Source organism: Petaurus breviceps, unplaced genomic scaffold (assembly GCF_028583685.1).
Source record: "Petaurus breviceps papuanus isolate PSGF00001 unplaced genomic scaffold, PetGlider_PUasm1.0 90630, whole genome shotgun sequence".
In the NCBI taxonomy this organism is placed as follows: domain Eukaryota; kingdom Metazoa; phylum Chordata; class Mammalia; order Diprotodontia; family Petauridae; genus Petaurus; species Petaurus breviceps.
Genome location: NW_027187291.1, coordinates 984,002 through 1,008,591, shown reverse-complemented (window position 1 = coordinate 1,008,591; position 24,590 = coordinate 984,002). Strand labels below are relative to the sequence as shown.

General features: G+C 47.4%; 3 protein-coding genes across 6 annotated transcripts in view; 2 read left to right on the top strand and 1 right to left on the bottom strand.

Moving 5' to 3' along the window:
• The window catches only part of PNPO (pyridoxamine 5'-phosphate oxidase), a 28,390-nt gene extending 13,401 nt beyond the window's left edge, over positions 1–14,989 (bottom strand). Inside the window, exons 1-7 of one of the 2 annotated variants that reach the window (XM_069064309.1) lie at positions 14,631–14,989; positions 14,373–14,497; positions 12,853–12,952; positions 12,382–12,435; positions 11,980–12,108; positions 11,716–11,786; positions 10,009–11,362 (exon numbers count right to left, since the gene is read on the bottom strand). In XM_069064309.1, the coding sequence (XP_068920410.1) occupies positions 11,197–11,362; positions 11,716–11,786; positions 11,980–12,108; positions 12,382–12,435; positions 12,853–12,952; positions 14,373–14,497; positions 14,631–14,792 (807 nt within the window). In that variant the 5' untranslated portion in view covers positions 14,793–14,989 and the 3' untranslated portion in view covers positions 10,009–11,196. Of the gene's footprint in view, positions 1–10,008; positions 11,363–11,715; positions 11,787–11,979; positions 12,109–12,381; positions 12,436–12,852; positions 12,953–14,372; positions 14,498–14,630 lie in introns of those variants that run through there. The other variant, XM_069064308.1, reaches the window with a different exon arrangement.
• PRR15L (proline rich 15 like) lies at positions 737–7,723 on the top strand. Of its 3 annotated transcripts, XM_069064311.1 has the most exons (3): positions 737–851; positions 1,316–1,491; positions 6,525–7,723. In XM_069064311.1, the coding sequence occupies exon 3, from the start codon at positions 6,559–6,561 to the stop codon at positions 6,859–6,861; it is 303 nt and encodes a 100-aa protein (XP_068920412.1). In that variant the 5' UTR covers positions 737–851; positions 1,316–1,491; positions 6,525–6,558; the 3' UTR covers positions 6,862–7,723. The 3 variants fall into 3 exon arrangements, with proteins under 3 accessions (XP_068920412.1, XP_068920411.1, XP_068920413.1); XM_069064310.1 differs by lacking the exons at positions 737–851; positions 1,316–1,491 and adding an exon at positions 932–1,272; XM_069064312.1 differs by lacking the exons at positions 737–851; positions 1,316–1,491 and adding an exon at positions 1,596–2,116.
• A 106-nt stretch (positions 14,990–15,095) lies between the features above and the next one.
• Positions 15,096–23,718, top strand: LOC138143118 (uncharacterized). The gene is made up of 7 exons (XM_069064307.1): positions 15,096–15,211; positions 15,702–15,953; positions 18,357–18,994; positions 19,744–19,814; positions 20,872–21,120; positions 21,521–21,767; positions 22,974–23,718. The coding sequence occupies exons 2-7, from the start codon at positions 15,739–15,741 to the stop codon at positions 23,081–23,083; spliced, it is 1,530 nt and encodes a 509-aa protein (XP_068920408.1). The 5' UTR covers positions 15,096–15,211; positions 15,702–15,738; the 3' UTR covers positions 23,084–23,718.
• The last annotated feature ends 872 nt before the right edge of the window (positions 23,719–24,590 follow it).

The window sequence follows — 24,590 nt, the reverse complement described above, 5'->3', positions numbered from 1 at the left end:
ACACAGAGACAGAGAGACAGAAAGAGACAGAGACAGAGAGAGACACAGACAGAGACAGAGACAGAGAGAGACACAGACAGAGACAGAGAGAGACAGAGAGAGACACACACAGACAGAGACAGAGAGAGACAGAGACAGAGAGAGACACACACAGAGACAGAGAGAGACAGAAAGAGACAGAGACAGAGACAGAGACAGAGAGAGAAACAGAGAGAGACACACACAGAGACAGAGAGAGACAGAGACAGAGAGAGACACACACAGAGACAGAGAGAGATGGATAGCACTGGGAGGTGGGGTTGAGAAGGGGATCAGAAAAGTTGGATTCAAACCAAGAAAAGTTTATTAAGTGCCTACTATGTGTAAGACTGTAAGCTGAGTGCTAGGGTTCATAACATTAGCTATGTTCCTGCCCTCTGGGAGTTTATAGTTTATGGGGATGTCATAGGCACTAATAACTACACAAAATAATACATGGTACGTGCACGAGAGGGGTGCTAAGTGGAATTCGATCTGGGTAGGGTTGAGTAAGATATCAGAAGCTGAGTTGGCATGGAGAAGGGGCACCATGAACCTTTTCCATTTAACAGAGGGGAAACAAAGATGAACAAGGGGGGGAGTGGTCAGGCAAAGTTGCTGGAGGGAGTGGTGGCTCTGGCTATCAGGGCACCTGCAATAATGGGAACAGGGGAGCTGGGGACAGCCTGGGAACCGGTCGGCTAACCAGTTTAACCAGGGACTAGTTTCGACTTTGTGAGTTCAAAGGCAGCAGGAGTACACCATATGGAAAGAAGAGCAGCAAACTTAACCCGTTCACAGCCTTGCTCGGGCCAGGGCTTAGGTTGCTTGAGGTGGGGTGGGTGGAGAGTTGGGTTGAGCCAGCTTTGTCCAGCTCCCTTTGTGTAGGAGGGCTGGGGCGGGGGGGGGGGGGGGGAAGGGAGAGGCAGAGAAATAGGAGAGAGGTGATGGTAGGTCTTAGGGGGAATGAAATTAGTCTATGGTGAAGCCAGGCACGCTAAAGGTGGGTGGGTAGGGCAGGTTTGGCACCTTTCTCCTGTTACAAGGATCCCCCTTTGGGATCCCTTCCTTCTCACCATGGATCACCACCTCATTCCCATTTGCCCCTGGTTCCAGTGGGTGCAAGTAGCACTGGGATTGGATTTCCTGTGTTATGAATATTCAGTGGTTTGCACCCAGCCTCGACTCCTGTTTACTTAGCCGGGAGGAGCTGAGTTTCAGTTCACCTTGGCTCGGAAGAAGCAGCCAGAGCAGGTACCTGACTCCGGCACCTGTTTCTCTTGCACCTGACATGCAGCTGCTGTCCCTGCGGTCGCTCCTGCCCCAGCCCACCTCTTCACTCAGCTCTCCTGCGTTCTGGGCTCCAAGCCTTGCCTGACATCCTCAGAGGAACTCCTGCCTCCCCCAGTCTCACTCTCCTGTCCTCACCCTCTCCCTGGGAAAGGTTTCCACCAGAGAAGTCTGGATTAACAGGTACAGGTAGAAGACAGGTTGGTGGGTGGATCAGGTGAAACCAGGGATGGAACCATCTCACAGCCCAGAGTGCCCAGTTTGGTTCCAAAGGGGACTGGGTATCTCAGTTCTTGGGCAGGTGGGCAGTCACAGGGCGCATTCTCCTGGGTTCTTGGAGTTGTTCCAGGTCTCTGGCAAGGTTTTTTTCCTCTGGGAGTTTCACTCAGAAGTGTTTCTCTTTTAACTCTTGCTTTGCTTGGGTACCTCAGATATGAGTGGATGAGATCACCATTTCTATCTGTAGGACATCTCTATCCATACTACCCATGGCAGGGAAATGCAATTGGGCTGCTGCAAATTGGTGGTGTAGGAAGAATGCATGATGTCCTTCAAACCCTGAAAAGTTATACATCCTGTCCCAACCTTTCACCTTCACTCCCATGGCCCATTTTAGTCAATGGTTAACTTATTACTTATGGCCAGCAATATGTAAGAAGAGCTGGTGCCTAGGCTTGAGGGTGGGTGGATGATATAAAGATTGAGCAACTCCACTGGGTGGGACAGAGCCTGGACTGATTCTGCCAGAACATCTTGGTGGGCTGTGGGTTCTTTCCTGAAGACGGTTTTTCCACAAAGGCCTGTTTGGGTATGTGTTTTGTGTGGCATTCTTGGCATGCTGGGGTAAATGCTACCAGGAGAGGCTGGTGAGGATGGGGGTCCTGCTTTGCCTAGCTCTTTATCTCTGGATGGGTTCCCTCATAGGTTATATTTCCCTGTAGGCTGTGTCAGAGCCCTGGGGCTTTGCAAACAGTTGTCTTAATGGGATAATTTTTATCTCTGAGGTGGATTCCAGGGCCCTAGGGCAGGGGCCAAGCCTTTTGCTTTCCTCTGCACGTTTCAGTAAGGGCCCCTCAGTGTTGCATAATATCTTAGACCCACAAACATGGTTGGGTCCTACAGACATGTATACTTCAATCCTCTGTTTTGCGTGGGTGTGTTAGATGTGAGCATATATGAAGGTATAGACTGTAAGCCGTAAGATTTTTATAAACTGAATCCCAATCTTACTGCTCTTATGCAGCTCACTGCAATGATGTAAGTAAATATGCTTTTGTCATTGAGTACTCCCTCCACAAAAAGCAGATGGTAAACTCCCTCTGCTTTAATAGAGGATTTTCTTGGGGGCGGCTAGGTGGTGCAGTGAATAGAGTCAGGAGGACCTGAGTTCAAATCCGGCCTCAGACATTTAACACAAAAACTAGCCCTGTGACCTTGGGCAAGTCACTTAACCCCCATTGCCCTCCCCCAAAAAACCCAACAATAGAGGATTTTATTGAGTTACTGTGGTCAAAAAGTTGATCACTCTATAGTCACTGCTGCAGATGGGCTTATATGGACCTCCGATGATGGTCATACAATTTACCAGAGTTTATGAACTTGCATGGCTTTCAAGAACCCAGGGTCACCTCCATGGCAGAATGAGGCATCAGATGACATTGATGGAATCCCATCTACCCCACTTTACTATTTAAAGGAATTTTGTGAATTGCTCTTGTAATATAAAGCATAGGATCACTCCCTAAATTTATTGATTTTGTAGATGTAGATGTTCTTATTTCAGACTTGCTAAATCAAGATTCACTTGTACTGTGGTGCTGATATCACCCCCAAGACAGATGGGGCTGGGCATAAGGGGACATCTCCAGGAGGCATGACAAGAAGTGATGCCATAGAACAAGGGGCACTTAAACCAAGGTGCCATCTTGATGAGCCCCAGGGAAACATCTGAGATGATTCTGCTTCCCTCTTGTAGACTTCTATAAAGAGAATTTTCTTCCTTGCCTCCTTTTTTGCCAGGGATGAGACCTCATGAATATGAGCTATGCACTGATTACAAAGTACCAACCAAGTTGGTTATATTTTCACAGCAGCAGGAAGATGCTGCTGCCTCTACAAGGAATGGATGTAGGGACTGTTTAGTGGGAAAAGTCAGCAGTGAGCCAGATCCTTCATCTCTAGTATGGATTCTGTTTGACAACACTAGGAGACTAGAATTTGTCCCTGGCCCTATAATGGCTGGAGAAGAAAAAGTGTACAGTGTATTGTCCATTGATCCCAATTGCTTTGCCCTTCCTGCCTTTCAGGATCCTAGAAGTTGTTCTGTAACACCTAGACCTGTATGAGGTTGTACCATGCCCAAATTGTGAGGCAGTTTGCCAAAATAAAACTCCCAGACTGTCCCCTTGGTCTTACCCTCCTTCCTAGGTGGGCACTTATCACTGAAAGCATTAATTTGGCTATTTCCAAGGACAGGCCCCCTTTATTTCCTTCCCTCTCCCTCTCAGACAAGCTGCCTGAGACCTCCTCAAATTACCTCCTGGTACCTGGGGTTGACTATAGTCAACAGAATGGGGAATGGACAAACAGGCAGAAGGGAACCTATTGGATATGTGTTGTAGGGAAGAGGGTGGGCATCATGACTGGCTGGAGGATTTCAACATTGGCAGACAGACAAGGGTCAGCTGATTCCTTACCCCAGGTCTCCTGGTCTCAGAGAGGACCCTGACCTTGGGCAAGTCACTTAACCCCAGTTGCTCCTCCAAAAAGAAAAAAAAAAGAGAGGACCCATTAGCTTTCTTTAGGTTGGAGTATACCTTTCTAGTCTAACCATATGGCTTTCCTCCCAGCCCTTCTTTAGCTTTTCCTTGGCGTTTTCTATATCAGACTCCTAATTTCTCCCTTTGGATCTTTGGGTTTCAGGCTGTGCTATCTTTTGCCCCTTTGTTTGTTCCTGGCTTGGCTGTTTCTCAACTTATTTTGTCTCCTTTTTCCTTTTCTCATCTCACCTTTCTCTGCCCCTCACCCCAGCCCCTCATCATCTCTGTTTAGGATAACCTTATCCTAGCCAACCCATCCTTTAAAGATCCCAAATTTCCCAATCCTCTTCAAAGCCCTTTCAGAAAATCTAATAATCAGCATCCTTTAAGGATCCCAAATTTCTCAATACTCTTCAAAGCCCTTTTGGAAAATCTAATAATCTGCATCACCCATATTTACTTTTCATAGCACTTTCAAATATAACAAATTTCTAGAGCACTTTGGTTCAGTGAGGTTAACACAAGGTCACACAACTAGAACCCAGGTCCCTTCTGACCACAAGCCTAATGCTCCCTTCATTACATCTTCTTGCCTTATCTAATTGTATCTTTGAAAAAAGGCTGGACAGATAGACTTTAAAAACAAAACAAAAAAACTCTTTGCCTGTGTTTAAACCCCACACCCAAGAGTTTATCTAATGCTTTATGAAAATTAAATTGAGGGGCAGCCAGGTAGCACAGCAAGTAAGAGCACCGGCTCCAGTGTCGGGATGATCTGGGGATCAAATCTGGGCTCAGATACTCAGCACCCACCCAGAAATAACTGGCCGTGTAACCTTGAGCAAGTTACTTAACCCCGATTGCATAAAAAGAAAAAAGAAAATTAAATTGAAAATAACTCTGCTCTTAATGCTGAAATTTCCACCAACAGATTTTATTCCATTATAATGGTCTATTCAAACCCTCAAATGACTCTCCTTCATTCAGTCTTCAGTCTAGCACCAACACTGCAATGTATTGGGGGAGATTTTGGACTTAAGAGGATTATCCAACCCTAGTTGGATTGGGCAATAAGGATCATTCAGTTGAGACATTCATTTGACAGAGGAAGGAGCTGAGGCACAATGATAGGATGTGCTGTGCTCAAGTCACACAGAGTCAGTTGTAGGGTAGGGATAAAGTCAGGGTCATCTGTCTCCTAGCTCAGGGGTCAGAAATAATGGCTATGGGAGCCGTCATGGAGACACTGCCTCCCCTAGCTAAGGAGGTCACCATTGAAAGGCCTAAAGTTTAAAAGTGGAGGAAAAGAGAAGGGAGACGGAATAGAAAGAGGTGTCATTGAGTAGGGAGTGGTTGGAGACCACCACCAGTCCTCTTGGACAGCACCTTACAGACAGACACTTGTGCAAAAGGCTTCTTGACTCTTTACTGGTCCATGTGCCTTGTTTGCATAGCAGCATAAGAGCTGCATCCCTTATACAGGAATTAAAGCAAAACAAATTTATACAAAAAAAACAAGCCATGATACAAGCCATAGCATCTATCCATCTGGGGTCAGACTCTCTGACCTCTGCTGGTACCAAGCCTCAATTACTGTGTGCCCATCTCCAGCTGAGATTACATTCAGGGCTTCTTAAACTTTTTCTACTTGCTACCCCTTCAGTGCTTCTTAAACTGTGAGTCTCGACCCCACATAGGGATCTAATCATCTAATAATGATTAGATAACGTGCTGGAAAGAGCCTTGAAAAGGAGACTGACACTGTAGATCCTACCCTACAATTGACTGCTTATGTGATGTTGGACAAGTCACTTCTCTGGCTCTCAGAGAGAAAGTTGGACTCCATCAGAGATTCTTAAGCTGGGGATCATGAACTTGTTTTTAAGTATGTTGATAATATTTCAATATAATTGATTTCCTTTGTAATCCTAGGTATTTTGTTTTGTGCATTTAAAAACAGTACCCTGAGGTGTTCATAGGCTTCACTAAACTGTGTCCAATGAGTCTTTTTGTTACAAAAAAGGGGTAAGAGCCCCAAAACTAGATGATTGAGACTTCCTTTCCAACTCATATTTATATGAGTTGATTCTCTTTGTATTTCTTACCTCCAACTACTTTTCTACCTGCTTCCCTGTCTATACCTTCCTGTTTGCTTGGGCCAGTTCTTTCAATTGGTCAACAAGACATGTCCTCAAATCATTCTGCTCATCAAAATCACCATGACAATGGTATTGTGAGTTTGAAAAGCATTCTGGTAATGCATTTTCACTCAAATGGTTACTTCTCTATATCCAAATTACACTCAGGTTGGCACATTTTTTAGGCCCGTGTTAAAACAGATTGGGATTCTGTGAATAGGGAGTTAGGCAAGGGGGGGAAGAGGGAAGAGATTTAGATTCTGCAGCTCAATCTTGTCTCTTGACTGATGTCCATATCTTTCCCTTACACTGTTTCCAGGAGGTTGCCTCTGAACATTCTGCACCAGGGAATCATGGCAGATGTTGGCTGGTGGAAGCTGACTTTTTTGCGCAAAAAAAAGTCAAGTCCCAAGGTGCTGTATGAGAGTCCAGATACTTATGCCCACCTAGATGGAGGTACTGAGCCCACCCGACCTGAGGGAGTGAGTCCCAACAGCGACTTTAATGCCCGGCTAGAGAAAATTGTGGACAAGAACACCAAGGGCAAACACGTCAAGGTCTCCAATTCTGGCCGATTTAAGGAAAAGAAAAAGGTTCGAGCCACTCTAGTAGAAAATCCCAACCTCTTTGATGATGGAGATGGCAAAGGACAGTGAAGTGTGAGAAGGGGGATGCTAAATACCTCCTTCTTTCCAACCATCAGCTGGATACTGAAAAGGAAAACTGACACTCCAGCCTCTCTGCCTACAGCCCAAGCTTTGCAGAGGGTTCTCTGCTGGCCTCCACAACTGTGGGCAAGGAAATGTCTCTATTATTTATAGACGCATGACTCTCTACTAGGCGAAGGCTGGCCCTAGAGGTCTGGGCTTGTCCCCATATCCACATGTAGGGTCCTTCTTAGTTCAAGGATTGTGTCTTTGGAAAGAGAGAGAATAATAATCCAGGGAGGGTCACTCCTCATCACAGCTCTAGGCAGAACCTACTAAGAGGGAGGGATGGGTGAAAGTGGAGTGCCATTCCTGTTCCTCAGAAACAAGGATCAGGATCAAGTTTGAATTGCTGCTCTCCTCCACTTTCACCCCTAGCCTTTTCCCTGTGGGAACTTTTTCTTGAAACTACATGGAATTAGGATGGCATAGTCTCTTTCCCAAGAGTCAGGGAAGTAGGGAGATTCAATCCCTTACCTCACCTCCTTTTGCACTTCCTGGAACTTTGCCTAAAAAATGTGGCCAGAAGGGGATTCCTCAAACTTCACACAAGACTCCAAAGGGATAGATCAGTAGATATCAGTTCTTGCTAGGGACATTCCCTTCTAGGTGTGTCAAGATAGACAGTGACAATGGGGGAGGATGCATGGCTCTAAGGATTCTTGCCCCAGGGAACCAAGATGGTCCACATAGCTACTCTCCCTGCCAGAATATGTAGTTAAGACAAATGCCCCAGATGACATCCTGGGTCTTGAATTTTTTTAAGTTTGGTCATAAATTTCTTTTTGGTAATAAACATGACTTGAAAGTGGAGGGTCCTCATGATGGCAGTCACTACTATCACTGGAGGTTGGGCAGATTATGGTTTCTTCTATATGCTTGGTCTGGGGTTTGGGGGGCATTATTTATCAAGTTCAGATGAAAAGGAGAGTGAAAAATGGGATGGGAGAACACAGAAAACTGCCTCAGCCTGTATCACATTTTACCATATGTGGTGCTCTGACTCTGAGAGTGGCAGTGGTCCTAAGAGCTACACTGTCCAGCACTTCTCACTTACCTTTCATGGTTTATTATGGGCCTTTCACTAACTCATTTTTTTTGCTTTTTTTTTTGAAGGGGGAAGGGAGGGCAACTGGGGTTAAGTGACTTGCCCAAGGTCACATGGCTATTTTTTTTGTTGTGTGTGTTAAGTGTCTGAGGCCTGATTTAAACTCAGGTCCTCCTGACTCCAGGGCCAGTGCTCTATTCACTGCACCACCTAGCTGCCCCATTCTTTTTTTTTTTTTTAAGCCATAAACCATGGCCTGGGCTGTCTGTGTAGTTGTGTATATGTATAGGACTGCTAGAGGTTTTCTCTTGGCTTTGTAAAGTGGTAGCTCCTCTCATTTGCTCTAAAACACCACACTGTGAGAAGGCTAGTTCTAATGTCCTCTAATCTGGTGACCAACTCTACTTTCACTCTATCCACGGCCAACTTGGGCATAGGAGGTAGGCTACCATAATGGGAGCTAAAGTAACTAAAGTCATCCCCCTCTTCCACTCACAACAAATCTGAGAGTATAACTGGGTCTGGAAAAGGAAGGCTAGATCTTGGGAGATCAGGTTCCCTTCTATAATAAATTCCACTTCTCACTTCCAGTATCTCGAGTGGCTACTCCTCATCACTTTTAACAAAGAAACATATTCCAAGACCCTGCCCAGTGATGTGTTTCAATCTCTCCCACCTAGTTCTCAGGTCCAGGCTTTGCCCATGTAAATGGAGAGGAGCCAAGGATAAGAATGATCCCATTCCCTGGAGCTTGGAGAGAGGGAACAGCAGGGAGGGTGACCAAACAATGCTACCCTGCAGCCTCCACTCAAACCTCACTGCCTACAGGGCCACCCTTACCTGGGGAATGGCTGCTCAGAAGTCATTTCCCAGGGCATTTATAATCAAAACAAACTGGAAACTATGGTATAAGACCTTTGTCATGGTGCCTCACCCTGGCCAGTGGGGAACTTGGGGGTGATGGGATGTAGAGGGAAGGTTTAGACATGGTGGCTTTAACATCCTCTTTCTTTGTATACCTTGGGGCTTATAACAACTGTCAACCATGGGGTGGGCTTCTCTTGGAGGATTGCCAAACATTTCATTTGAATTCACACCTGAAATCACTCATCTCATTCCCTTTACTCTAAAAGGGGAATCTCTCCAATTTTTCCAGGGGGCAAATTTAACAGGGAGAAGAAACTCATACATTTAAATCATTCACTACAGGGGTCAGTGTTGGTGGATTTCTTTTTTTTTTGGGGGGGGGGTTAAGAATTACTGCAGGTGAGTTATCTTTTCCTGACTGAATGGGTCTTGTATGGGAACAGGGGCCAGAAGCTTCATTTTCTGTTTCCTCTGGGGTGCTGGAAAAAGTCAGGTTAGAAAGCAGGGGAGATGGTTCCCTAGAAGAGAAATCAGACCTACCCTTTACTGGGTCTCCAACCTGGAGCCCAGCTGCTGATAGTGACAGGGAAGGTAGGGATCCTGGGGTCAGCCCATCACTAGCTTGAGCTCCTACTAATATCTATAGCCCTCTACCTGTTCTACCGTTCCTTCTCCCATGGAGAGTCATCAGGCCCCAGGAAGAAAGGCACCATTTCTGGTAGGAGGTAATAGATCCTGCTGCTACTCTGCCACCCTGCCCTCCGCCAGGTGCCACCTGCAACAAGTCCTTCCTTCCTTGGGGACAGGGTGACAGTCTGAAAAGCCAAATCGGAGGCACAAGGTCGGGGAGAAGGAGATGAAGAAGCAAGGGGAAGGAGGGGAGGAGGAGGAACTGAGAGTGCAAATATGTGCTGGAACAGGGAGAGGCCAGGGGTTATCTGGGCAGCAGTTTCACTGGGACAGAACCCAACACTACTGGAGGGAGACCAGATACAACTGGAATCCACCTGATACAGACCAATCCTGGGCAGCTGGCTCCCCCTGCTGGACAGAGAGAGAGGTTCCCAGTCCCCTTAGCCTCCTCAACTCGACCAGGAAGGAGAAAAGAGGTGGGAGGACAATGACTCACTGTATCCCCACCCACTACCACAGGGGCAGAGAGCAGGCCAGCCAGAACAAGATGAACATTAAACAGCACAGCTGAAGATTTTATTTCAGGACTAGTACAAGAGGTAACAGGGTGTAAGAAGGATACAGAGTGGAACCCTGGGACGAGGCCAGGGTGAGAAAGGATCACACAGACCCCGACGACCAGATCATAGAGCCAGGGGAGACAGAGGTTAGGCTCCTATGCCCCATCAGCCACAACAATGAACATGAGCCCTTGCCCCCAACCTGTGCACAGCCTTACAGGGTACATGGAAACTCTGGGCTTTGGAGCAGGGGAGGGGCAAATCATGGTCTGACGATCCAATCTGACCCCAAGGACCTGGGAGCTAAGAATATTTTTTACATTTTCTAAATACAATATAACTTTAAACTATTCTTAGCTCCTGGGGTCCTAACCAAAACAGGCTAGAGTGGGTGTGGGCTGAAGTTTGCTGACTCCAGCTCTAGGGCTTCAATCAAGGTGGGGACACAGACCAAGGTAGGCTCAACTATCAAGGAACACCTATACATGTTCACAAAGTACTCAGGGCAACAACAACAGTTCAAGCAGCAATTCTTTCTCTCACACTCAGCTGAGTCACAGTGAATGTTTAACCCCAAACTGCATCCTCCCAGCCCATCAGCCCCACTCCTACCAGGATCTGGCTGGACAATGCAAACTGATTTCATCGTTGTGCAATTCTGTAATTACTATTGGTTCAAGTCAATCTTAGAATGGGGAAAAAACAGGTCTCTAGAGCACATCTAGTCAGTCATTTACTCCATTTTGGAATTCCCATTAGAAGATTCTTACAGATCATTCACCTCCCTGTGACTTCTATCCATTGGCTCTAGGTCTGTCTTTTAGGGATACACTGAATAAATATATTTTCCATCCATTGTGAATAATAATCATTCAAATATTTGAAGTCAGTTACTGGGAAGGCAACTTTGTTGCCAAAAAATATGCACATGTGTAATCTTGTAGCTCTGAAAACACTCAAACCCAAATAGAAATGATTTTTCAATTATCTAATTTTGGATGTGGGGGTGTTCTTTTCATTACCTGATCACAAACCAGGGATAAATGAGAGGTGACTTGGTACAAAGTGCTTAGGTGATAAAGTTGGCAAGGCCTTGAATATAGGATTGAGTGGGTTAGGCTTAGAGCCTGATCAGATTCCATTGTGGGCTGAGAGGGTCCAATCACTAGCAGTCAGTCATGGTGAGAGTCTCTCATACAGCCAGTCATTTGTCCCAGGGTGGGTCATAGGCCCTGGTGCAGGCTCTCCAGGCTGCAGCCTCCGGAAGACAATCCGGTCATGTAGACGGTTGGTTTGACCCTGCCAGAACTCTATCACTTCTGGGTAGAGAATATAGCCACCCCTAAAGGGAGAGGGAGAGGTTTCATAGTTGAGGGGCTTCTTTTCACAGACTTGGTTCAAAGCCAGTCAATAGTGGCTCGGTCAAGCTTCATCTCATGCCCAAGACATTGTCTGCTGCTGGTCCCTGAGGCACTAAGGGAGGGATGGGCATTGCCATCTTGCAGGCCAGAATCAAAGAGCTGATAACTTCCCATTTTCATAGCAAGATGGTACACAGTGTGCTAGATTTGGTGTTAGAAGGCTAGGTTTAAATCCTAGTGTGACTCAGGCAAATCACCTCTCCTCTCTGGGGTTAAACTAGATGTTCTCTAAGGGCCTTTCCATCTAGGACCCAATGAAAATTGTGTCACTCACCAATATTTAGGCTTGGGCACATCTTGCTCCTGGTACTGCCCCTGTAACTCCTCATTCTTCTTCCTCAGGTACTGTTCAAGAGGAGGGGAAATATAATGAGTACCAGGACTCCTGGGGAAAAGCCCCAGCCCAGGCATCTAAGAGCCATGGTCTCGTACCTGATTAAGTATGTATGAGCAACTCTGGAAGAATAAAGATCACAGAGGAAGAGGAAAAGGAAAGGTGCCCCCTTCTCTGTACCTTCTCTCTCCCCATGTTACTCACCTCCCGGTCTGGAATAACAGAGCTCTGGCGACTGACGACGGCACCAATTTGGCTGCTTTTAGGGCGGGAGTGGAAATATAGTTCAGCCTCCTCATCTGGCAGCTTCTGTACTTGCCCTTCGACACGCACCTGCTCAGACAGCCACAGGTGGAGGGGAATGGAGCCTTACAGACCAACTCTTCTAGTGGATGACCGAGTCCTCTTCATTTTCCCCATCCACCTCCAAACCACAATCTAGTCTGACCTAGGAGCTGGTTCCTCTGTCTTTCTATATTGGAGGACTGACACTAAAGACAAAGGGAGGTTTCCTGGGAAACCTCTATTCAGGGTGCCCACATTTTTACCATTTTTGTTCACCAGCTCCCCTAGTCCATCTCTGACCCTGTCCCAAACACTGCTCACCTGTCTATTGAGGGGTGCCCAGTAGAAGACGAGGGAGGCAAAAGGATTAGAATCCTGGGGATAAGAAAACAGAAAAAGGCATAAGGATAGGGAGAAAAATGGAACCTCTTCCCAATGAGGGGAATCCAACCTAGTTTCATGGGGCAGGAGAGGAGAAGAGAGATAAGAAAGATGTTTTCTGGGAAGGGCAGCTGTCTGTTATTTCTCTCACATTTCTCAGCTGCTGACCACAAGGGCTCATCAGAATAGCCTTCTTCTACTTTGGCCTGGGAATCCAGAGTCTGAAGAGGGGAGAAGCTAATTGAGAGAATGTAGAGGGTAAAAGGGGAGGAAGAACATACCAGAGTTTCAGATCTGGTCTTCTTTCTTCATTTTTATGGAAGGGTATGAGAAGGGAGATGCGAAATGCCTGTCATGTTGGCATGGATAGAGGGAAAGCTTTTGGGGTTTTTTCTTTATAGAAACCCTCACCAGCTCTTTTCCTTTTCGGCTTTCAAAGTTAGTGAAGAAACGGAAGCCATCCTGGTCAAAGCCCTTTAGCAGCAACATTCGGGCAGAAGGCTTTCCATCCCTAAGGGACACAGGAATAGGAGGAGTGGTCAGTACCCAGTCCTCATGCCCTTAATTCCCTCCTGTAAAGGAAATCAAAGAAGGGGCTTGATTAACTTCAGGCAGCATTGACTGTGCCTTAACATCATGTTTTCTCAGTCCTTAGATATGTGGCCTGAAATACAACATAGTCATTGTCTCCTTCTGCCCTTGTGTGTCCTTTCTCTCTAACCAAACTATACTCTCCAAGGGCAAAAACCAGGAATCAAAATCTGTCAATTATTTATTGAGCACCATATTATACAAAAGATGCTGTGAAATGGATGTATATGCCCCCCAAAGAGTTTATATACTCTATTAGGGAAAAGTATAAATATATGAAAAGTTAAGTTACAAATGTGACTAATGAAAAGGCTAAAAATAACAAGAGGTAATAATTTTTAGTAATTAACATATTAAGGTTTGCAAAATGCTTCACATCCATTGTCTCCTTTAATCCTCACAACAGCCCAGGGAAGGAGATGTTATTATTATCACTATTTTACAGATGAGAAACATGAGGCTGAGAGGCTAAGTGACTTGCTCAGGGTCACAAAGCTAGTATCTGTCTGAGGCAAGATTTGAATTCAGGTGTTCCTTACTCCAACTCTAGCATGCTTGGCATTACTATGCCAAGTAAATAAGTCAAATAAAGCAATATGCTCACTGTCAGTGGAAAAGACCTGAGGTGTGGCCATGTAGTCAGGTCTTGGCTTCCCAATCTATAAAAACTGGGTGTGAATATAAATAGTAACTCTTATTGTAATGGCAAAGATATGGAAATTGGGGGCATGATTGTCAATTGGGGAATGGGTGAACAAATTGTGACATGATTGTGATGGAAAACTATTGTGTTATAAGAAATGATGAGCTTGATGATCTTAGAAAAACAGATTGCATGAAATAATGAAGAGTGAAATGAACAGAACCAAGAGAACATGGTATGCAGTAACAGCAATACTGTTTTAAGAACAACTTTGAACAACTAAGTAATTTTTATTATTATAATATAGGAAGGAAAATACTATCTGCATCCTGAGAAAGAACTAGTGAATAGAAGTATGTATGGAATGATTTTACACATATATATGCATGTCTGATGGTAGTCATCTCTAATGAGGAGAGAGGGGAGAAAGAAAAAAATTTACACGATAACTTTATTATATATGTAAAAGGAATAGCAAATTGTATATAATAAATTTGCAGTTTCACGTACAATTATCTATTATACTAAAATTTTTTTAAAAGAGTTATGAGGGTGGAGGGGCAGTGTAACCCTGTGCATATGGCCAGTGCTCGGTTTTCCCAGGTGTAAAGCGCAAGGGTGAGGAGGGGCAATGCCGAGCTGGTGCAGGTGGCCAAGCCTCAGTTTCCTCATTTGTGAGGGGTGGGGCGGAGCTAACCTGGTGCAGGTGGCCAGGCACATGGCATTGGCTTCATACACCTCCGGGCACCGTGAGGCCTCTTCGAACCAGGCAGAGAACTGCTGGATGGGGTCCAGCGAGGTCAGGTGCGCCTCCTCGAAGGCCTGGGCAAAGGTGAAGGGCACAGCCGGGGCCTGTCCCTGCGCTCCCGGGCTACCACGGCCGCCCCTTCCCACATTTCCTCGGGCTCCCCCTCTACCCGGACATCCCTTCCCCCCAACTCCTCAGAGCTGTCACCTCATGGTCCTTGAGGTAACTCTTCCTCATGTGTCCCAGGTCCATGACAGCTCTGACCGCACACCTGCCTCGAAGGGGGACCGTCTGCGCCACCAGCTGCCGGCTCCACCACGTCATGACGCCCGGCAGCACGCTGCCTGTCCCCACCCGTCGGGTCGTCATGGCGACCGCGAGGCCACGTGATTTGCCTCTTCACAAGGCTGCGATAGCAGCCCGCCCCGCGTCCCCCTTATTTACTAATCCCCTTTTCTCTTTTTTCCCCATTTCTTTCTCCCACCCCAGCATCTGGCTCTGATTCAGCTTCCGAACCTTCGCTTTCTCCCAAACTGGAAGGCCCTGCCTCTCTGTCTAACCTCCCGCCGGCCCCGCCCCCTCCACTCTGGAACCCAATGGGAGCCTAGGGTCGGGGGAGCGGGGGACAATACGAAGAGGTCATTGGCTTGAGTCTTCCGGGAACGGGACCAGTCGGGATGGGAACAACAGAGCTTCAGCACCAATGGAGAGCTCCGACGGGGGCGGGAACAAAGAGACCAGGAAATGTAGTCACTGCCGTCAATACGCACATGGAGGTGTTGTTAAAGGTACAGGGGCTGCCAGAGTCTGGGCTGGGGAGGGGAGGGGGGAGCGGATCGGGGATTTGGGGGGACACGGCATTGTGGGGGGAGGGCAGCAGTCTTCAGGACAGCTGGGATGATTAGGCGTCCCATGGAAGGGGAGGGGAAGAGGGAGCCGCAGAGAGCAGCTCAGGGGTCTGGGAAGGGGAGAACCGGGATAGGGGCAGGGTAATGGGGTGAGCCGGGCGGGGGGAAGGGAGGGCTGGCGCTGGGAGGGCACCGGGGATGAAGTTAGTTGCAGGACTGAGGACTGAGCCGGGGTTCGAGGAGCAGTCGATGCGGGCTGCGGGGGTACTCCGGGGACGGTGGCAACCGTAAGCCAGGTAGATGCTCCTGCTTGTCCCTCGCTGCCTCTGAGATCGTGCTCCTCAGAATCGGTTCTGTTCCGTGGTGCAGCAGACTTTCCTGCCTTGACCTCCCCACCTGGACTTATTCTCCTCGCTTCTCTCCTTCCCAGGTGCTTCGGGGGCTGGTCCCCCGGTCAGTGCCAGCTGATGGCTGAGGGGGACGGGGAGAGAGTGGCATTGCAAGGCCACTTCCAGACTGTGGACCAAGGACTGGGTGATGGAGAGCCAGCTGATGCCCATCCCACCTTTGACCTGGCTGAAGCAGCCCTGGGGGGGGGCCCTCTGTGTAATCCCAGTTTTCAGCAACATCATGAACTGGAGCTTCAAGAACCACCAAGACAGGTGCCCCTGGAGTGTGCCAGGTAAGGGACCCCCTTGTTGATAATTTTAGGCAGTGAATAATCAAATCTCCAGCGTCCATCTTTATGCAGATTCCTCCCAGCCATCATTGTGTGCTCAGGGGTATGTTCCTTTTCAGAAGCAAAACAATCTGGAAAATAAATCTCTGCGAATAACATTTGTGTATGTATAATATTAACATCCAAGCCTCAAAGGGTCACAGAGCTGGAAGAGACCTTAGAACCCATATAGTCTTACCCCTTCATTTTGCAGATGAGGAAACTGAGGCCCAGGGAGTTGTCCAAGGTCACATAGTCAATGTCAACACTGGGATATAAACCTGGGTTCTCTGACTTCAGAGTCAGTGCTTGTTCCACTGGAAATAATGAATGGATTATATGCTATTTGGGATTCTCTGTGAAACAGCTCCCTGCCAGTGTGGTAAGATGAGAGTTTGCTGTACCAACTTTTGTGCTGTGTATATTTCCCCACATGTAAAATCCACCAGCACTGATCATAATCAATATGTTGATGTCATCCCTCAAGGTGACACACATTTGTATTCCTGTGGCCACATTGATCAGCACCCCCTTGGGCTGTAGCACATTCTGGGGTGAGAAGATCGTGAGGACTGAGGATTGTCAAGGAGGGAGAAAAATGTAACTGTTTGCTCAGAGGCCAAGAGCCCAGTGGGGAGGTTAGTAAAAAAAGTGGAAGGATGAGGACAGTGGTAAAATACAACACAGAGGATGGTTATCAGAGAATGGGAAGAGAACTAGATTGCAGTCCTGAGTACTGAGAAGGTTTGGGGGAGGTAGAATTGAGTCCAAATCCTGGGCAAACCATTTACTTCCATTCCAAGGTCAATGGCATCCCTATAGAGGCATGGCAGACTCCTGTTTGATATGTCAACAGAGAAGCCTGGGCCCTGGTGATGGAAATTCTGAAGACCCAGGAATATGACTCTAGGTCTTGGCCTAGATGGGACCCAGGAAAGGTTAACACAAGCTGAGTGCCCTGTTGTAGGGTTAATGGAATATAAGATCTTCCCTGCCATTATTAGACCTATGTGACCACATGTGTTCCTTGGAACATGGGCTGTATTCCCAGGTCTCTAGGTACACAGGTATTTCAATCACGAATGTCTTGCTGCTTTGAGCTCTGGGCATGTTCATAACTGTGACACATCCTGAATCACATAGAGCCCATGGGTGATTCAGGGAGATTCATATTGCCTTCGGGGAGGAGCTTGCTTATGGGAAGCTTGCTTGCTGGAAGGCTTTCACACCTTTTGGTACTAAACTAATTAGGTACTGGGTTGTGATGCCTTCTGGCTCTGAGCCTATTATATATATATATACATATACGTATACGTATACATATATATATATATATACACATATGCATATGCATATACAGGGAATTTGGTATTTTACTTTGAGTCTCACTCTTGGGAAGAATGTTTCTTTGTGATTTGGCCAGAGGAGACTCTAGGTAGCTGTTGTTAAGGAGCCCCCAGCTATGAATGTGAACCCAGATGTTGGCGCCCCCTGGTCTGGTGGGTAGGTATCTATTACTCTTTTTAGACAGTCGGAGCCCTTTCTATTGGATTCTTTCTTGGATATTCACTTCTTTCCACTTATCTGTCTGTTAATTAAAGTAAGATCGCTAACCCCTTTAAAGCTGTCTTTCCTTTGGAAAAGCAGATCAAAGAACCAGTGCTAGAAGCCCACCCTGTGTGCTAGTGTGGTTGCTACTACATCTGTCCTTGGTGTTGGGATCATTTATTCCCTCTCTTTTCTTTTTTTCACTGGTGACACTGTACCAAATGTAGATCTTTGATAGATTGCTTTCTAGATCTGTCTTGCTCTTTCATAAGTACAGCTGTCTCCCCTGTGTAACTGAGATGACCCTGAGGGCAGGGACCACACCTTCCTCTTCTCTTTCTTCTGTGCAGCCAGCTCTAGGCTTTGCCCACAATGGTTATTAAAAAAATTGACTTTGGAAGCATCACTTTCTGTATGCAGCTTTTGTTAAGTGTTCCTTTGTGCTGGGCACTGGGAAGGCAGAAGGACAGAATCCTTGTTCTTGGGGCTTCCTGGCTGTATTTCTCTTGTTACTGGGGTGAAGCTTCTTAGTTGCACCAGGAAAGATTAGGCTTAGATATGTTTTCTGAGGGGTTGAATCAGGGATATGGATATCCTACTTGTTTCCAGATCCCTGGGTCCCTGAAATCCTGGGGGAACTGCCTCAGGAACGAGAACTATTGTCTCTTTGGTACCTTATTGTAGCTTGGGTGAAATCCAGAGGTGTAAATAGCCAGTGAAGGTGTTCCTTACCACACTGTACTTCCTCCTATGCCTGTCTCCCTGGGCTGGGGCTTTGCAGACCACTACCAGTGGCTCATCTTTGTGTTTTGCCTCTAGTGTGCAGGGCCGGGGGATACTGACTCTGGGGAGGCCTGCCCCACCACTGCTGGCACCAGAAGAAGAAGCCAAGAACAGGAAGCGACCATGGCCCACCAATGGGCCAAACCTTGGACCCCCCTTCCCTCGGGGGCTAAGCATCCCAGACCTACCAGCTGCCCCTTTCTTGCCAAGTGGTAGCACCGGCGGCCTGGATGTTCGAGCTGGGGGCTTCCAGGACACTCCCCGATTTCCAAGGACACAGGATTCCCTGCGGGCTGCCCGCCCCACTTCTGCCCGCCTGTGCCACCCCACACCTGTTCTAAGCCGGTTGAGCACCGAACCATTAGAATCCCTAGCTTCAGAAGGAGCCTGCCCTTGGGCCACAGGAGGGGGCAAAGTAACAGGGTTGTATGCTGAACTAGTGAAAGAGTTGGAGTTACAGATGGCAGAGCTTCGGAGGCTGCTGGTCTCCAGGGAAGAAGCAGCCCTACGGCAAGAGAGGAGGATCCGGGAGTTGGAACTGGAGAATCAGCAGCTTAAGGGTCAACTTCGGAGTCTAGAGGAGCAGAATGATCTGCTGTCTAGCACCCGAGGTGGCGCAGGGCTCAAAGCATCCACTCCCAACACCAGCCTCAGCTCTGGGACTGGTAGCCTTGGTAACGGGAGCTGTCCTCCTCTCTGGGATATAGACTGGAGGTGGCTGGATGGGGATCCCTCGGGTGGATCTGTCTGCTTCCCTCAGGGTCCCCAGGGGATGTTCTAGCCCTTCCTCAGCTGCCTTTGGAGATGACTTGTGATCTCCAGTCAGTTTTGCCTTTGGTTTCATTTCAATCATTACCCCTCTCCTCTTCAGGAACTCTTTGGGCAGCAAATTTTTCTGCAGACCCATTTTTGTCTGACCAGTTTTGCACTTACCTCTTGCCCCAGGGTTTTCTTTTCTTTTACTCAGGCCCTTGTTCATTATTCCACTTGCCCAGATTCAATCTCTGTCCTCCCCAAGGAGACCCTCATCCAAGCATTGCCACCTTTTCCTATCCTCCCTTCTGACACTATTATATATAGTCCCTTTGTCATCCTGGCCTCAAAGGTCCTCCAGTGGCTGTGTCCTGGTGAACAGTCATCCCTTCTCTTCCCTAGAACCCAATACTTAGCATATCTCAGCAGTGGGCTCCCAGAAACAGGAGGAACACTTCCAGTGGGTCCAGGACCCATAACAAGAGGAACATCAGAAAGAAGGGATTAGAAAAGGGGGAGGGATTTTATGGGAACTCATGCTGGGGAGTGGGGAGACTGAGTCCAGAGTCTACCAGGTCCTCAAAGCCCCATCAAGATACACCTGTAGCCTTCTGGAAACATGTCTGTCTACATTTAGCCATCCCCATGGGTATGGCCTCTCTTTCCTCAGATATCAACGAAGGGAATATCCAGTTCCTCAAGGGCCTGGTAGGGATACTGGAAAGCAACATGGCACTACAGGTGGGTGATGAGCTAGTAGTTCCTGGGGACCAAGGAAGAGGGACATGGATAGAGACTGGGCAGTGGGTGGATGCTAAGTTGGCTTCTGAAAAAAAAAAACAAAAAAAACCAATTATCCAGATGCCTAGAATTCCCCAAGGCCACATCCAAATATACAACATAATAGAACTAAATGTCAGTATGCACTTAATTTCTGTATGCTCACTGAACATGGACTGTGTGGTCTGTTCTGGTTTTTGAGTTGATGGGGATGGTCTTACTCTTCAGGAGGATATACCGTGTTTCCCCGATAATAAGACACTGTCTTATTAATTTTTTTTTGGAAAGAAAAACACCAGAGGGCTTATTTTCAGGGGAGGGCTTATGTTGTCCTGCCTCAGCTCTCCTCCGCGGCACTGCTCTCAATGGCGCCAGCAAGCAAATCACTGGGGAAGAACAGGATGACGCGCTCACTGCTGCAGCTCTGATTGGATGCAGCTCGGAGGGCGGTGTGCTTTTCACGGGAGGGTGGGGATGGGGGGACAGTGCATACAGAGGGTACCGGGTACCGTAATGTAGCCTAGTACAGGGGATCACCTTCACTACAGTAGCATTCTCAATAGGGCTTATTTTTGGGGGGAGGACTGATTTTAGAGGAATCTTACACAGTAAGGAGAGGGCTTATTTTTGGGATAGGTCTTATTATCGGGGAAACACGGTAGCTCACACTTTCCCCACAAACCCTTGCTGATTTCAGTTGCCCACATATAGAGGATATGGGGCAAGGGAAGCTAAGAGAATCCAGCCCTTTGGGAATGATTCAACAACTCTTATGTTGGAAGCAAAGGGACCAGCTAGAATTAACCTTGGGTAGGATACCGTCAGGGAAGTCAGGGGCATGTTCCCAGGAGGGTTACCTGCCTTGTTTGTCCTTTAACAGGGGACAGGGTCACCAGTGGCCTGGCACTGTTAGGAACATTTCCAGCATCTTTGGGGGAGGTTGCCAACCTTTATAAGCCCACAGAAAGCTGAGATGCTGCTACTTCCTTGCTTTGAGTTGTTCCCCTTCCTTCTGTAGGTGAATGGCCTTCCTGCACCGCTTCCCACATCACCACCAGCAGAACCCAAGGGAACTCCTGCTGAGGCCCCACGGTCCCCACCAGTCCGTAGGCTTCGAGCAGGACTCCCTAGTGGCTTTCCAGCATGGTTGAACTCTGAGGATGGGGTGGGCAGTCCTGCTACACTGAATGAGGCCACCTGTCTATGGGAGGAGAATGTTCAGGATACACTACCTGATGGAACCCCTGTATGGGCATCACCAGTGGAGGTGGGTGCTGCATAGAACTCAGTGGGAGGGGGTAAGTCTAGGTTCCTTAATAATCCTGCAGCCTTCATGAACGAGTTGAGAGTGATCAAGGCAACTAGTGCCCATGGACCAGAGGGTTCAGGATTAGGAGACTGTCATTCCAAACCTGCCTCCAAGGCATCTGAAAGGATGAGGAAGAGGGAATTTGGGGTGAAATTTATAATTAAAGAAGTTATATCTACTGCTCTGGGTTCCCTGGGTACTAAAAATGAACCCTGTGCCCTTGAAGAAGTTAATTATTCAACATCTAGGACCAGACACATTGGGGGTGTTAGTCCTGAAAAGATGCCAGTGAGAGCATCAAGCTGGAGGGACTGGCTGATGAGGAGTAGACTAATGGCCAGTGCCTTCCCTTCCATAGGAGAATGGGAGACCCAAACTGGAGCTGATCCCCAACTCAGGGGTCTACATTACTCACCACCAGCTAGATGACCTGTCTCAGGTGTCAACAGACAAACCCAAGCTGATGACCAGGCGTATGTTGGATTACTTCTTTTCTCGGGAAACACTGGCCCGCTCCTCTGCTACTGGTCAACGAATTGCCCATAATAACACCACCATGGAGAAGCCCATCCGGTTGCCTGTTGCTGTAGTCAACGCCATCAAAGGTACCCAGGGGCAGACTCCCCCAAAGGCAGTGTTTTGTGACTGGGGAAGGAGGAGGGATGGAGTACTATGCATTGTTGGCTTCTCTGGCAGGGGGTTGGTCATGCAGTAGTGGCCTGAAGGCTGGCCTTGATGTCCTAGGTTTTTAGTCAGTTTGCTATGGGGAGGTTATTTTCTTGAGCCCTAACATTCTTTTTTATTTTTGAAATGGTGACTCTTTAACATCTATCCTTTGGCAATAGATGCAATTATGCTTTTAGAGCTGCGATTGTTAAAACTGGAGAAGAAAAAGCTGAGGGACATTGTATGTAGAGTTCTAGCTCAGTGATGAATTGTTAAAAGGGTGGCATTCACTACTTTGAGGGATGCATCAGCTGTAATGAGGAAGGAAGCAGGAAAGACTGAGGTGAAACCTGAGGAATAGCTGATGGGAATATCCAGAATAAAAGATGTAAATTTTTTTTTTAAAGCAATCGGGGTTAAGTAACTTGCTCAAGGTTATACCGCCAGTTATTTCTGGGTGTGGTGCTAAGTATCTGAGCCTGGATTTGATCCCCAGGTCATCCTGACACTGCAGCCAATGCTCTTACTGGCTGAGCCACCTGGCCGCCCCTAAGCAATTGGGGTTAAGTAACTTGCTCAAGGTTACATGGCCAGGTGTTTTTGGGTGAGTGCTGAGTGTCTGAGCCTGGAATTCAATCCCCAGGACATCCTGACGCTGGAGCTGGTGCTCTTACTCACTGTGCTACTTGGCCACCCCAGATGTAAATTCTTTAAGGATAGGAACCTGATATTCCATACAGGGTTAGGAGGAAGGGGATGGGACCCTGAAGGGTTTAGTGGTTACAAAGCATTTCTCTGTCTGATGTCCCTCTCTTCCCCTGCTCTCTCTCTTCTCCCCTTCCCCATTCTTTTCTCCATCTGTGTGGTTTTAGTAATGATGGAGAGAACTGGCCCGGCCTTAGGGAGCAGGGAGGAGACATAATTCTCCAGTTCTGTGCTGGCTCTCTGATCAGTGGCCTCTTGACAATTCAGGCTTTTGGCACAGCTGAGGCTCAAGGCATTTTGGTTTGATGCGGGCAGTGACAGGAGTCTAGGAGACTGCCATTTTTCCCTTGCAAACTTGGATCAGAATGGTGGAACTCTTGCCCACCTCCCATCCCTGGCTTGGAGCTAGATCTGAGCAGCTCCCTTTCTGTCTTCCCCAGAATATGTCACCAAGGTGTGTGGCCGTGGCTGTAACTTTAATGCCGTCATCAACAGCAAGTGTGGGACCTCAAGGAGGGCGGTCAAGAAGATGATTGTTAAGATGGAGTGAGTGGGGTGAGGGGGGTTGGGTGGGCCAGGTCCTACAATCTGCTGGCAGATACATATATTTATATATATTTTTAAAAGCACCCTCCAAGCAAGCACTGCACCATCAGGATCTGTCTTCAGGAGAGTGATGGGAATGGATAATCCTTCCCTAACCCTTGTGTTTCTCTGGGCATATTCCTGTTCTGAGGACTATAGGACTGAATCCTAGTATCTAGGATCTCATGGGAGCTGTTGGGGTCCAGGGTCAGCTGGGCAGATTAGAGGGGAAAAAAAAGTGAGGGAATGATTTCCTTGTCTCATTCCTTTTGGCACTGACAGCTTTGGGAAGGGCAGCCAGAGCTGAGGACTAGAAGGCCACAGATTGTACTGTACTTTAGGACAGTGTTCTAGCTGTTTTCCAACCCCATGCTCTTATATTCATGTACACTCTCGAAGCCAGGTAGTAAGCAGTGTTGATTTGGGGTAGTGAAGGATCAGCTCCATCCAGTTTGGTCTCCTGCCAGAGGAAGGCTCCATCTGTAGAGCAGGTGGGGACTTCTGCAGTCATCTTGGAAATCAAAATTCATAACCAAAAGACTTCATATACTTTCTTGTACATAAGCCGGAACATTTCAAATAAAGGTTGCATTAAACCAAGCTCATTGCTGCTACTGATTGCCACCACATCCTTCCATTCTTTCTAGATCATGGAATTTTGGAGCGAGGAAGGACTTCAGAAATCTAGTCCAAGCACCTTATTTTGTAGATTGAGAAACTGAGGGCTATGTTAAATAGAAGAGTTAAGATGCAAACTAGTGTGGCCCCTTGGCCATGACTGTTCTCTGCAGCTCAGGGTCTATACCCTTCAGAACACAGGTGGAGGACATACAGGGCTACTGTTAACCTTTGCCTCTTGATAAGAGTGTCTGTCTTAGGGGAATGAAGAGGAAGATACTTGGTCATTGTCCACATTTAGAGCTTTGAAACATTCCCTAGAAACAGTTGCCAGGAAAGGGAAAAACTCCCTGCCCGGGAGAAAAACCATGGGAGCAGGGGAGTGGGGGCCTTCTGCTGAGGTAGAAAAGAGGCTAATTTGTTGTTTAATGCTAGAATTTGGCAGTGTTTAAAACAAAATATTTTTGCCAGTATAGCCTATTTGGGCTGGGGAAATGGTGTTCAGACCTCTAATTTCATCAATGTAGAGAGTTCCCAGTGAGGAAACTCTTTTTTAATAGAGATGGGCAACTGTTCTGTAACTTATCATCTTGAATTGCCAGGGGATAAATCAGGTACACACAACCTATGTCTCTGCCAATGTTCAAGTCCCCAAATAGTTTTCTTTGCCTTTTTGTCTGAGTTTGGACAACATCCTGTTCTTAACACCTGAGCTCCAGGTGGCTGTAGTGTGGCTTTCACTGCTATTTACAAAGGAAGCACTGAGATGAAGAACATGAAACCTGCCTTAGCTGGGGTCAGACCTCATGGCCAGTGTGCTTGGAACCTCTCCTTTCTGCCATCCAAAATATTGT

Coding starts and splice junctions, on each gene's coding strand:
- PRR15L (XM_069064310.1), top strand. CDS start 1,172: ATGAATATTCAGTGGTTTGCACCCAGCCTCGACTCCTGTTTACTTAGC. Junction 1,273..6,524: donor GGAAGAAGCAGCCAGAGCAG/GTACCTGACTCC, acceptor CACTGTTTCCAG/GAGGTTGCCTCTGAACATTC.
- LOC138143118 (XM_069064307.1), top strand. CDS start 15,739: ATGGCTGAGGGGGACGGGGAGAGAGTGGCATTGCAAGGCCACTTCCAG. Junction 18,995..19,743: donor CTCTGGGACTGGTAGCCTTG/GTAACGGGAGCT, acceptor CTCTTTCCTCAG/ATATCAACGAAGGGAATATC. Junction 21,121..21,520: donor TATGGGCATCACCAGTGGAG/GTGGGTGCTGCA, acceptor TCCCTTCCATAG/GAGAATGGGAGACCCAAACT.